Source organism: Bidens hawaiensis, unplaced genomic scaffold (assembly GCF_021521415.1).
Source record: "Bidens hawaiensis isolate Kalapana, Puna unplaced genomic scaffold, B.hawaiensis_p1.1 tig00045435_1, whole genome shotgun sequence".
NCBI classification, from domain to species: Eukaryota; Viridiplantae; Streptophyta; class Magnoliopsida; order Asterales; family Asteraceae; genus Bidens; species Bidens hawaiensis.
This window is the reverse complement of record NW_027498086.1, coordinates 22,511-37,629: the sequence shown is the minus strand read 5'-3', so window position 1 is coordinate 37,629 and position 15,119 is coordinate 22,511. Positions and strand designations below refer to the sequence as shown.

Sequence of the window (15,119 nt, the reverse complement as noted above, 5' to 3'; positions counted from 1 at the left end):
AGTGTTAAGTCAAGTATATATCAATAGGTAGCTAACCTATCAAGCATGTATTACCAAGTGTTCGACACCGAATCTGACTGTTTATCAATTGCCTTGACATCATGTCTACCATGACCATGGTACTGTGTTAGCCAAGATTTCACCCACTCAACCTACAGTCGAGTTTAGAGTTGGGTGGGGTTTGTCAAACCCAGTAGTACTACTCAACAGTGACTCGCTATTATACAAATATTAACCGGTTCGATGTTATGAAAGACTTTGGTTGGTTTGTTTGCCACTTAGCCTTACAAGTGATATATAAAAACTAAACAAAATCTAAAGCGTTGGAGTATGTTATCTCCCCCAAATAAAAGCGTTTAAAAAGAGTAAAAAGGGGATATGAAACTCACTGTTTGCGAAGATAACCAAAAAGATCCGAGAAAGGTGTGCGTCACAGAAAATCCTCACTAGTGTTGTAAAAACAAAAACGAGATTTTTCTAAGTATTGAACTACGAGTGAGTCCCTAGACTCGACACATACAACTTATGCATGAGATGCGTTTCGTGTTTCGTTTGTGAAATAAGTGCGACTCGACAAACACATTGGTGATAAGTTACACATGTGAACAAGTACCTAAGTGTTAAGTATTAACATCGTTAATTACTAGCAAATATCCCCCACAAGGGCAATTTAGTCAAAACATAGCAAACATCAATCAGTTATGCACTTTTCATGATAATTCAAGTAACTCAGCAGGAAGATTTTCACTTGAAAAGATTACTCTATTTAGTAAATCCTAACATGTCAAATAAATCACCAAAAATCATCACAGAAACACACGTGAGTTAGGTTTCTAAGAATATTTTTATTATATTTTTAGCATCTATGGTTTTATCAAAATGATCAAAACATCACAGCAAACACACAGAAATCATTATCATGCGCAACAGAATGTTATTTGTTATTCCCGATTCATGAAAAATCCAATTAATGCAAGACCAATTGGGATATCTAACTCAAAATATTAACTTCCAGAAGTGGAACCAACCCATTTGGTCTTGTAGTTTATGAGATATACTAATTTCAAAACAGCCTAACAGCAGGTCTCCCAAATCAGCATTGCACAACAGTTTTGTAAAATAATAAAAACAAACTTTTACACGTCCAAAATTTACAAACTCGGACTTTTTAGAAACTAGACTCTACCTAGTATATTATAGAATCAACAATCACTTCAAAACATGCAATTAACATCGAGTAACAGTCAGTTATACACGAAATTAAGAATCTGTCCAGCATCAGTTTTCATCAAAACTCAACATACAAATAACCTTTGTACACAAAATCATGTATGTAACCCTAACTCATCATCAATCATCAATTTTTAAGAACTAGGGTTTTGATTAACATGTTCAATCATGCAATTAAATCAATATAATAGACTAGTGAGGATGTAAATTACCTAACTAGCACCTTCAATTCTTCAAACAAGCTTGGAAATTATTTTGTAAGTATGTGTGTGTGTGTTCACGGCGACAAGAGGGAGGGGAGAGGGTGGGGCAGCCGTCGATCAAGAGGAGGGAGAGAGAAGGGGATTAGGGTTTATGTTAATGTTGTTTATATATTAAGATAATATATCATATGTTACAACTAGCACCCTCAAGTTTAATTTAGTTTAATTCTAATACCAACTAATCTTTTTCATCCATAACGTGATGTTATACATACAAGCAAAAGTTTACACATATAAGCGCAACACGAAATTTTACTAAGTACTTGTTTATAATACTCATCGTTTGTTCACCAATGGTTTGAGTCGACTCGTGTGTGTTTCGGTGAAATTCCGAAAGATTACTTGTGTAGCGATTGTCATGCGTAATTTAAACCCTAGTTTAAATGTTGTAATGAGATATGCATTACAGTTCGTGTGATCGTAAGTTTGAATTTAACGGAGTTCGGATTAACGGAGTTAACTTGAAATTGACGAGTGTCACAATTACTTATCCTTAACGAATTGACTCATCATAGCGAACCATTCTTGTAACGAATTGAACCCTCTAACGAACTGGACCCTTAACGAATCAGTCCATCTAACGAATCGGTCCATCTAATTCGTTACCTCCTGTAACTAACCGGCTATAACGAATCAAGGGTAATTCGTTACCTTTTTCCCTTAACGAAACGGATACGAACTAGAGCTAATTTGTTACGCTCCCTTAGACGAATCAGTTAGAGAATCACCTCTGGTTCGTTAACTTTCCGTTAGCGAACTAGGGTTAGGTCAGGGAATATCAAAACATTCCCTGACATCTCTTACCTCGCATTACCCTTTTCCGGCACCGTCGCCAGAAAATCGCGGATTCGCCAGAAAAAAGAGTTTTTACACGTTTTTCACCGTTTTTCGTCCCGTTCGATCCAGATCTGAGCTAGGGTGATCCTTAAGCTCATATTAGGTTCAGTTTATACCCTATTCCATCCGAATCTCATGACTCAAACGGTCTAAAGGTGTCGGCTCGTCGTTTCGTGACTATATCTAATGGGTTTAAGCTCATACAATATCACACTATTATTACCTTGGATCGGGATCGGTTTTTCCTTGGTGATTTCGGCTAGAGAGAGAGAGCTTAAGTGTGTGTTTTAGGAGGTGTATGAAATGTTTGTGAAATGAATTAAATGGGTAATTAATTGTTTACATAATTATGGATCATGGGCTTAAGCCCATGGTCTTTTCCTCTTTCCTTCATAACCCAAGTCCATAAACCATATCCATAAAACCAAACACTAGCCCGACTCATAATAAATTCTCATTTTATTAACCGAGACTAGAAAACGGGATGTTACATGATCGATCGTCAGTTTTATACATATACATTTATACTGTATCAACCCCAAAAATTGGGCTAGAAATGTTTTTTGTAAAAGAAAATTTTCGTTAGATACCATGTGAAATGTTGGTCGAAGTGAACATGACGATAGATTTGGCCCAAATCGATCCAAAACGAACCGGAACTCGTTTAACCCGAACTCTATAACTCAAAAATAAAAAGAAAACAAAAAACAATGACATAATATGAATAATAATTCCATAATTATTTACACAATACTGAGTATCGAAAATATAAATGTCAGGTTTCTTATTTTACCATTTGGTTACCGAACCGAACAAAACATAAACCGTTAAATGAGATTTGTGACACATTAGACATCTTCTAAGACAACATAACCAATGGTTATTATATTAACACAGGTTCCCTAACTATATTATATAAAAGTTATTATCTTAAGTTCATATATAAAAATTATAATAATACGTTAATATAGATAATAAAAGATATTGGCAAATCTCCAAAAATCTTTGTTGCATCCAGTTATCATCAACATACCTACTGCCCCACTCAGATTTCATGCATATCTATTTCATCCAAGAAATCTCTGCAACATAATCTTTTATCTCATCTTTTAATTCCTGCAATTCCAATCTTAATACATACTTGAAATCATTCACAAAAATTTCTCTCTCTTTTCCTCTCCTCTTGAAGAACGGATCCTACCATCCAAGAACAATAAAACTGGTAGCATGTTATAATATTGTTGAATTGTTGTATCATCCTACTGATGTTGATGTTGTTATACACTTCCCAACATGTTGAAACCCTAAATGATACTATTTTTATGGATTCAATATTTTCTCTTAGAATGACCAAGTTGACATGTAACTCTTGGTGAACCAGTTGTATCATCCTCCCATTTGCAAGTATTATTCTCTCTTATATATAAGGGAGCAGGAGTTCCCTTTTACATTTTTATACATTAATTATCCTAGATGAGTAGTTCCCTTGGTCCGATTTCTTCCCTTCTCTCATGAGTCCTCATCTTTCAGCCTTTTATCCTTCAGATGTTGACTAGGCTTATAAGACATACTTGCCTTGAGCCTCTCACCTGGCAAGGAACAATGACCTTGAGAAGGCCTCTAAATGTGACCCTTCTCTGACTAAGTCCTCCGTCTTATCTTCTTCTTAATGGGCCTTTGCGGGCTTTATTTTTTGGCTTCATATTGGTCTTCTTCACCTATCCAGGCCACCTTCAAAGCCCAACTCGAAGGTAGGCTCTACAAGTCTCCCCAGTCCATTGTGCTCGTTATTTATAACGGGTATAATGGACTCACAATAAATCTCTATGCTACCTCTGTCGTGACTTCTTGTGTGATCCACCGATTGACTTTTATACAGCCAGGGGTGTCTTTGATTCAAACAATAATATCCATGGAACTATTACATATGTCAAATCTTGACCTAGGAGATTTCTCTTGGGCCCTTATTCTCTTTGACTTAGGCCCCATCCATTTCAGGAACATGACCTGATACGTGTGTTGTTCTAATCCCTTCTTTTGGGTTGATACTACCAACTTGTTTAGGCGGATTGGACCGGTAGTTAATCTTTAACCTTTGATTTTGTTTAGTTACTTTAGAAGGTCCTTTAGTTACTTTCTTTTGGGCTTACTTCCTTTAGTCACACTTAATTTGGGCTAGTGTTTGCTATTGGGGATATTTCTCTTATCATTCGAAAAGCCTATATCAAAAATAATCTCTTTAAGTTTCCCCAGTCTATTATGTTCGTTATTTATGACGAGTATAATGGGAGTATATCCGTTCTTCACAATACTTTTAACTCAATGTTTTCTTTATCCTTCGGAAGTGTCCTCTTATGTTGTTTTCTCTATTGGCCCGATTTTCATGTTACTTTAAACGGCTCAACACTTCTCTATTTACCTTTTGAATACATTTTCCCATCTTCGAACTTTCTTCACAAAGCTAGTGCCGATATCCTTCACCGATCTCATCATCACCTTAACGATTGCTAGAGTGAGCATGCTATTGTTGGGCTCATTTCTAGGGTAGCCACATCAAGTTGACCCGGTTCATCCTTACCTTTCTTTCACTTAAATTATCCAACCCCCTTTCTCTTTTTCAGTCCATCACTGGGCCCACACATAAACTGGTGACAGTTTTGAAAATTTTTTTTTTCTTCCCTTAATATGTCATGATACCTTTCGAATCGTCTGCCTCTCTTAACCGCATACTCCCTTTTCTCACTTTCAAATTTGCATTTCCTATGTCTTTCTTATATGGTTGGTAGGATGTTTGGTTAGAGTAACTAATACTCCCAAAGTATTTTGGTTTCTCCTGGAATTTCTTGACTTGGACCCCATCATGGGACGGAGACCCATTTTCATAGTAGGCTTTACAACCCCCTTAGTCCTTATTTTTTATGATAGGGGCAAGAGACTAATGTAGTCCTGGCCCATCTTTCTCATCACACATGGGATAGGTTCATCCTCTTTTGATATTTTGGTTGAGGTAGATGACATTTAATTCCAATGATCTTGACTCAGTTCTCTTGACAATTTAAATCTACCACGATAGAAATACACGGTCCTTTTCTATTTTAACTTAATCATGATGATTTGTTATATTTATTGTAGGAGTCATCCTCGGAGTCCTAGGTATGTTATATTTATTTTACTTTTCGTCAGAGACCAAACTTTCACGTCAGTGATGGTTAAAAGCTAAAGTTTTACCAAGTATTGAGCTAATAAATTTTCAAAACATTCAGTGAAAATGAACATGGTGGACCGCTAAGCCAAGCTATAACGGTTTGCTATGTGGTGAGCGGGATTTGAGATTTTGATTTTTTGGCGAACCGTCACCACTTGGTTTAGCAGTTCGCTAACCCTTTTAACTTGAAGATTAAAGTTGAAAAGTCGGTTAGGTTTATGGTAAAATAGTTGTTAGTGTGTGATTATTGCACTCAAACGGAAGGAAATGATAATCAAGAAGTCACCAAAACTTATGAAGATGCTCAAGTTGGATATGATTATGGAAGTAAAAGGTGGTGAGGATACAAAAAATAAGTAAAATTTGCTGATTATTGAGAAACCCGAACTAAGACGGGTATAAAACTAGTTTGTGATTACAATTGTGTTATTAGATATCTAAATGAGAAAATTATTGTTTTCGTCCCTGGGGTTTAAAAGCGGAGTCACTATTAGTCTCTGAAAAAAAAATTGAACAAGTTTAGTCCTTGGGGCTTAAAAAACGAACCGGATTAGTCCCTCCATCTAACGTCTGTTAGTTTTTCCATCCAAAAACATGTGCAATGACTAATATACCCCTGATTCATTATAAGAGTTGAATGTTTACGAAAAACACTGACAACTATACGAAAAACACTAAAAAAATTAATGCGGGCGAAGGCTAGGTTCACCACTGGTTGTAAATGGACCTATTGTTGGAACAAAATTTCAAAGGAATATTATAATTGATTTTGAAATATGAAATTTAATGGAAATAGTATGAAAATAAAGCTACCTACATAAGCTTCTCTTCTAACCCCACAACACTATGTTAAGGGTAATTAATTGTGAAACCATGAATGTCTTCTTCTCTTTGTTTACATCAATTTTAGCAAATATAATTAATGTGAGAAAGGAACTTGAGCCTCACTTCATGAGGTACCCCAAAATTAGACCAATTAAGCAAATGATGATGACGACAAGGATGATCGAGACACCACCGCCTTGACTTTTGTTGCCCCCACGCTTCAACAGTTCCTATGCGTAATGAAATGAAAAATGATGAAAAGGTAAGGGAAAGCAAAGGAATCAGTTTTGACATGTTTACCAAAAGAATTGGGCCGTATTTTATCTTTTATATATCATATGGGTAAAAATTTTATATTTAAAATGGCCCAAAGTGTTCGAAAATACTTCAAACACTTCTGGATCACTTTACATAAATAAAGTTTACTATTATAATAAAAATATAGTCTTTATAATATATTTTTTTAAATATTAATTTGAAAAACAAAAAAAAAGATGGACAGAGCATGGGCCAAGCTGATACATTCTCACCCGTTACCCAACCTGCCCATTTTGCCACCGTAAGAAGAAAAGAAGGGGTTGAATAACATCTTACAATTTCTTTGCGGATTTTGTTGCTTTGTTGAATAGCATCATTCTTTTCATCAGTCAACTTTGAAATCAGAGATCTTACCTGCAAATTCATGTATATAAACTAAAACTTTAAGCAAAGAAATAAAAAAAAAAAAAATCTGAAATTTCAAAACATCACATGAAACAGCACAACGAATATGCAGCATACCATTGAGTTGATCACCTTTGACCGCCAAATACATTAATGTTTTCCAAACTAAAGATGAGATAAGCCCGTTTCTTTTTTAAACTCGTTTACAAATGGGGTTGATTCAGGTTATGTTTTTATCTATAATATGAAATTTTCTAAAAAAATTAGCTAAAATGGAAACGGAAAAAAAGTGGGCCCGTTTCTTTGGGTCGAGTTACTAAATCAAACAATGTTGACACATAAATCAACTCACCTCAGCGGATTTATCATCAGAAGACGCAAACTGTCTTGTAACCTGCAAACATGAACAAGAAACAACATAATAATATTATTATACGACCAACGAGATAAAATTATTAAAATTTGAAACGCACCTCAGAGGATCCATTAAAACTCCTGCTATTAAATGACACTTTTGGTGAAATCCCTTCATTGGGTTCTTCAAGAACCGGCGAAGGCGGTTGTGGTGGAGGAAGATATATCACTCTCAATTTGCACTCTTCAACAACGCGTCCCGGCTGCTTACTGAACTGTAAACTCAAAGAACCAATAATGTTTTATGGTTTATTATCATCATTTGGGATGCATAATCTTGACACTTGTGGGTCCCTAAAACTTAAAGAGCCAAGTTCGGGTTGCAATAAAATGGTAAAATCAGATAGGATTCAAAATGTGTTTAAAACTAAAATAATTAATAAGATCAGCCTTCTTACAAACCCTTTTACAGTTTCATTCCAACCCATATTATCAATCCGTTTGACTTGTTTAGAGAGACGGATTACAAGATTTCATATTTAAGTGCATCTATGAAACAAACAAATATATAGTTGTGTTCGAGCAATTAAATAATTTTATTAAAATATAAATATTGGACCAAATGTATTTGTTGGTCAACCCAAACCAGCAAGGCCCATGAAGAATTTTATTACCATTTCAGGGGTAATGTCCTTGGTGGCTATTCCTGAGCTTACAACAACACTCTGAAGCAGAAACTTATCCTTGCATTGCATGTCAGGAGGAGCTTCCTTCTGAGCTTGCATTGTTACTGTATTAAAATTTAGAAGTTTAACAAGCATTCGTGTGTCGAAAATATGTCCCTTTCAAATAAAATTTATAGATCTAGAACAAATGACCATTATCATAAATAGTTACATATATTGTTTTACTGATCAAAATCTCAATGAAATTTAAAGATCTGAAACTGAATTTACAGACCTGAAAACTTAAGTTTCACTTCCAAAGCTAGAACATTTTGCGTTTCTTTTTACATTTTCACAAGTTGGCATGTAAATGAACCGAATGCAATGGGACATGTGTGAGTTCGTTCGTTCGTTTAACTTTAAGAATAAAGAAAGATAACAAACATATACATGAACAGGGTTTCTTGTTCGTTTTCGTTCTTTAAGAAAGTGAGTGTGTTCCTGTTTGTTTATGTTTTTTTGTTCATAATATTAACGAACAGTACCTATCTGAACGTAAACTTACACAAACAAACATACATGAACATAGATGAACAAACATCAATCAGCAAACACCAATTAAAAGTAAACATGAACATCAATCAGTTGGGAATAAAAAATTTATAAAGCTAGAGTAAATTGTTATGAGCAAACTTAAATGAACAGACTAAACAAACGTAAACTAAAGAACATAGATGAATGAACACAAACGAATTTAAATAAATAATGAATGTAAACGAGCATAAATGAACGAACGAAAAATGCATTCATTTCGTTCGTATAACTAAATGAACAAAAAGTTTTGTTCACGTCCGTTCGTTTATTAGTTAAACAAATGTAAACAAACTATCCGCCAAAAGTTTCACTGAAAGTACGGTTCGTGTATAGGCTTATTCACAAGATCACAATAGGTTGCAACAAAGTGCTAAACACCAAAACAAACAAACAATCAATCCATAACGGAGATTGACTTTTTGAACTGAGCTCCTATTTCAGTCACTTTCTTTCTCTCAAAAGTCAAAACCCACAACCTCTGTTGCCACCTCCGGTTCACTTAATCGGAGGCTTGCTATCACTGCTCTTATACCTTCCTATCACCGCTAAAATCCCACAGTTCATCCCGAGTTCATATATTTTGCTATATGAATGATTTTGCTTTTAATTGAGTCAACATTATATATGTACTTGACATGCTAATTTTTCAAAATTAAATAGTTCTATTTTGTAGAAATAACCTAATATGGATGAAATGGAAGCTTACCAACTCTAGGATTTTACTTGGATCATTTATTAGTTAGTAATCTTGTTTTCATTTGCATAAATTAATATGTCAGATACGAATGTTTGGGAGCATTGCATATGTTTCTCAGCCAGCGTGGATCAAAAAGGGGAATGTATGCGATAATGTTTTGCTCCGGAGGAAATGGATAATAAAAGATACCAAGAAGAACCTTTAGTGAAGAGTTTGAGCTGCTATTGTATGGGGATCTTACTGATATAGAAGAAAGAGGTGTTAATATTAGTGGTGGACTAAAGCAAAGAATTCAACTTGCGGATGCTTTATCAAGATGCTGATATCTATTTGTTGGATAATCCGTATAGTGTTGTCGATGCACGTACCACTTCCAGCTTATTTATTGTAAGTTAGTTTACAAAATTATACTTGTAGTTCATTATTTATAGTTGTATGTATATATTGTAAACATGCATGAAATTTTCCAAGGAATATGCTATTGAAACTCTTTCCAGGAAGACGGTTTTGCTTGTAACTCATTAAGTTGATTTCCGTTTTGCATTTGATTCTGTTCTGGTGAATTAGTTTTTGCTCTAGACATTAGTTACAAACCATAAACTAAAAGCAACTGCAACCATGTGTGACATTTTATCATGTATTTAATTATTAGATATTTAGATGTGTTTTACAGTTACTGTCAGACTGGGAAATCCTAGCAGAAAATGTGGATAATGATGATGTCCGCAATCTGAAGTTAATTGTGGTTTATTTGGTTATTGGGGTTGTAGCAATTTGATCACTTTTCACAGTGCATTGGCGCTGCAGTAATTAAAATCTATATATTCACAGCTGTGTCTCCCTATTTCGAATGCCTATTTCATTTTACGATTCTACCCCTTTGGGTAGGCTTCTTGAGATTATGCTTTTGTAACGAGCTGGTGTGCTAACATTTATTTTGGTTTGTTTTTCATCATTTAATAGGTGTTAGTTGATGTGCGTATTATCAATCTTGATATCCCATTCAATTTTATATTTGCTATATAGCTGCCACATCAAATTTCTATACGAATACGGGGCTGTTATTCTTGGTTACCTGGCCAGTCTTGTTTGTCTCGATACCACTAATCTACGAGACGTTTCGTTTACAAGTAATTTATCATATGGTAGTTTTATATGTGCACTACTAAAGAGCCGCGCTCGATTTTTTGAAATAGTGCGTGAAAAAGTTGAGCTCAAGCTCACTCATGCTTGAAAAACTACTAACGAGCCGAGCTTGAGGTTTAAAAATAGAGATCGGGCTCTCGTAAGTTAAACGAGCTGAGACCGAGCTCAGGCTTTAAAAACTACCAACACTACTTAATTACTTATTTATATGTTTTACTTATTTAACTGATTATGAGCTTTATTCATGCTAGATACGTACAGAGAGGCAAACCTGACGAAGGCTTTCCTCTTTTTAATACCGAGTTGGTGAACTGGGGTGGAGTTGTGGACTTTGATGATGTTAATGAAAGGTATTTCACATGATACTTATTTTTAATTTGTTTTTTATGTTTTATGTTCGAGCAGTGTTTGTTTCAGGATTGGCATCATTCTGTTGAGTTTTATCAAGCTAAACAAAGATATATATAATACTGGCATTTGACACTGAAGGAGAGCTATTGGACAGAATTGTAAGGTTTACTTAATACTTATGATAGAACAGTGATAGCAAACTGAACTTTATGTTGTCTCTTTCAATTTTCAATAGGTTCACAAGAAAAGGCTTTCAGAAAATGAAGCTTGAGGATACTTTCAACAGTTTATTGATGCTGACATGCTGTTAGAAAAGAAGTTTGAAAAAAATTTTATAAAGTGGTACGTTGGCTTATTTATTTTCTGTTTCGGTTTAATTTATATTGATATTAGTATACTAAATAACTAGAAAGGAGAAATAATTAAAAACAAACAAGAAGTTTTGTTTTAGGGACAATATGAAAACTAATTACAAATTTGACAGACAAAAGATGTGAGTTCAAAATGGTAAAATGTTTTATAAAAAAAATCTATTCCCATGCCGTTTAACCAAGCAAACATTGAAAGTAGACAGTTTCTGAAAATAGTTTCAAGAATGGATCATTTTCATAACAAATACCAAACATGGTGACAATTTAGTAGTTTGCTGTAATTTTTAATTTACCTCAATAAATTTTTAATCTTAATTCATTTTGTTTCAACAGGTTCTCACTTCTCAAGGGTCACTTTGCTAAGGGTAATGCTTGTTTTTCCAATGGAACCACAGGTAAGATTATCAATATTATTTATTAAATCTTAATATCTTCATGAATAATTTAATTTTGTTTTTGTGGCATTATCAATCTTATATATTTAGTTCAGCTACTTGATTTGTACCAGAATCAAGTCATTCTCTTGATCAAGTCCCATTATGGTCATAGGGTCTTGATTACAGACACGGAACTGGTCAGAGGATCGGCACTTATTTCAGATTTGGTTTAAACTTCCCATTCCAAGCTTTAAAGAATGTAACATACGGTACGTGTTTCATTTAACATTTTTTTTTCTATAAAACTCTATTGTCAATTATTTTTTTTGTTATTTTGAACATGGTTACTATGAATACGGCAAGTTTGGTATAAGATTGGAAATGGAAAATGTTCTCATAATAACAGTTTAACTATGCTAACAAAGGTTACTTGGAATTCGAGCACATAACATGGGTAATGTTTTATTTTGTTTGATCGCATATCGGATATTGTTAAATCTAAAAATTTGTTTGATAGGCGATATGATTGTTTCTTTACTATTCATTTGTATTACAGGCATTGTATTAGAGGAAGTTGATTGATGAGAGTCTTCAAGTAACTACTCTTAAACATCTCATGAGTTTCTTAATTGTGGTTTCTACTGTTTTTTTATACATTAAATATACGTTTGTATGCAAATAATACAAAGAGTTAAGTGCCACTTTAGTACCTGTGGTTTGACCAACTACGCAACTTTAGTATCTAAATTTTATTTTGTGCAACTAGCTACCCCAGCTTCAAAAAACTTGCCATTTTAGTACTTTTTGCTAACCCCGTTAATTTTTTCTCGTTAAGTCAGGGGTAAACTTGTAATTTCAATTATTTTATCATAAACTCAAAAAGAGTTAAGTGCCACTTTAGTACCTGTGGTTTGGCCAACTACGCAACTTTAGTACCTAAACTTTATTTTGTGCAACTAGCTACCCCAGCTTCAAAAAACTTGCCATTTTAGTACTTTTTGCTAACCCCGTTAATTTTTTCTCGTTAAGTCAGGGGTAAACTTGTAATTTCAATTATTTTATCATAAACTCAAAAAAATATGTGGTGACAGGGACTCGAACTCGTGCATATGGTTTTTACAAAGTTTTAACGAGGGATGCACTAGCCAGTAGGATAAGTGACTGACTTGTTCATAAGCTGGTTCTAAATACTTTTATAGTCAAGTTTGAAAGACTCCAAATCCTCATAAACCATATAAAGGTCAAAATTGGTCATAACGGATCATGCAACTAGTTACACCAACACAATTGGGCCCAATTCCGCCCTCCGATTTCGTCAATCAGAGCTGTTAATCCCCTGCTTAATCAGGTCAATGCACTGCACATATTGTATAGCAGATTTTGGGTTGGAATTCAAAATGAAAATTAACCAGTTGGCCAGAGCTGAGATGGCCGGAATCCCGCCGGTATTGAGATCTGGACAGAAGCCGGAAAACGAAAGAGAAAGGGGGTGGGGGCTGTTTAGTTTAAGATTTGACACCATCGGTCCCTAGGGTTTTCAAATGTTTAAAAACTAAACAAAACCTTTACAAAAGGGGGAATTTGATTAAATGAAGAGTTAAGTGCCATTTTAGTACATGTGGTTTGGCCAACTACGCAACTTTAGTACCTAAAGTTTAGGTACTAAAGTTGCGTAGTTTAGCTACTAAAGTTGCGTAGTTGGCCAAACCACATGTACTAAAATGACACTTAACTCTTTAATGAATTAATAAAATAACTAAAATTACAAGTTTACCCTTGACTTAACGAGAAAAAATTAACGGGTTAGCCAAAAATACTAAAATGGCAAGTTTTTTGAAACTGAGGTAGCCAGTTGCACAAAATAAAGTTTAGGTACTAAAGTTGCGTAGTTAGCTAAACCACAGGTACTAAAATGAACCTTCTATAAACACTTTTATATATGCGCATTGGATATTTATGTTTTCCTTATATCGTTGTATAACAAGTCATTATCGAATCCCGCCGCATCGCGCAGGTTTTATAATGTACATGAACCTTCCCCTATATAGAATCAAATACATTTTATTCTTAACATTTGTGTATATATATACACACACACAAATTTGGACACAATTCAATCAAGGGAGAATGTACCTGTTACATCACATGTTGATCGAGGCAAAACAAGCCCGGTATTGGGACGAACACAATATTTCTTTGGATTCGTTGTCTTCACCTATAAATTTCGAAATATGATCCATTATTTCGAAATTCAGATCACAATCACAGGGGGGAAAAACAACATTCCCAATTCAGTATTTGTTGATAACCAATCAACCGAAAACAATCATGATGAAATCTGAAGTGATCACATTGATGTAGTAACAAAAAAAAAATAGAAACATGTACCTTGAAAGCTACATGATTCTCGGTTTTATTCGATAACTGAAGCGAGCATGAGATCTGCTTCCTCAATTCAACTAATTCACAAAAAAATAATATCAATACAAACAACAAAAATCAATATATATATATATATATATATATATATATATATATAACTGGAAGACATACATGGGAATTTGAGGTCTAAAGGTTCCACATTGAGAAGCTCTCCTGTACTCATATTGTTCTTCCGTTGGATTCACAAAAGGCAAAGGCAAAAGAATCATAAAAATAAGAAAAGAAAAATGTTTGTGAGTTTGGGAAATTAAGATGGAGAGATAAATATGATCCGATAATTTCTTAGAGAGAAACAAGGAGATGAGTTGGTTTTGGTTTGGTTTTCTTATGCTTAGTTTTTCAAAATATGAACGTAAAAACAGACATCAACAACCAAAAATGTGTTTTTCTTTTAGTTTTCTTTAGTTTATTTTAACCATTGAATATCATAAGATTTACGATTTTGATCAAAACCATATTATAAAACCCGAATTTGGTGGTATCGGTTAGGTTTGTAAGGGTACCGACCAGAGGTGGCAATTTACACCCAAAGAATTTTAAATGAGTCAGTTTTTGGGTTTATTTGAAAATTTTTGGAGTGGCACGTATTTCCACACGAGATAGGTTTCGGCACAAAACGAGTTTTGGATTGGAACAAAGTCGGTTCAGGTTTTGGCTCAGATTAGGTTTCAAGCCAAAACGAGTTTTCGCACGGGACATTGAGTTTCGGTTTCTTTTGTTTCTTTTTGGTCAATTTCTGATTCGTTTTCGGTTTTTGTTTCATTTTGATCGGTTTCAGTCCTTTAGTTTCGTATTGATCGATTTTTTCGGTTTTGATCAATTCTGTTATATTTTGGTGTTTTGTTTTGTTTTCGTCGATTTTTTCAATTTCGGTTCATTTCTCTCTTTTTACTTTTTTTATATTTTTTTGAACGAGGGAAATGGAGGAAACATTATACTATTTTTACTTTTTGTTGATTTTGATTTTTATTTTGAGTTATGAGCTTTTTTATTTTTTATTTTTTAAGGTTTTTAATTTTAATAAAGACTCCTCAAAAAAATTTTAAAAATCATAACTCAAAATATAAAAACAAAAATTTGCTTCCACCGTTGTCCTTGT

General features: G+C 34.1%; 1 protein-coding gene across 1 annotated transcript; it reads right to left on the bottom strand.

Annotated features, from left to right (window-relative positions):
- Window positions 1-6,479: 6,479 nt before the first annotated feature.
- On the bottom strand, window positions 6,480-14,184 carry LOC143595663 (vesicle-associated protein 1-1-like). The gene is made up of 7 exons (XM_077074629.1): window positions 14,132-14,184; window positions 13,967-14,037; window positions 13,712-13,793; window positions 8,052-8,167; window positions 7,497-7,652; window positions 6,955-7,032; window positions 6,480-6,590 (listed from the first exon to the last, which is right to left on the bottom strand). The coding sequence occupies exons 1-7, from the start codon at window positions 14,181-14,183 to the stop codon at window positions 6,480-6,482; spliced, it is 666 nt and encodes a 221-aa protein (XP_076930744.1). The 5' UTR covers window position 14,184.
- Window positions 14,185-15,119: the final 935 nt, after the last annotated feature.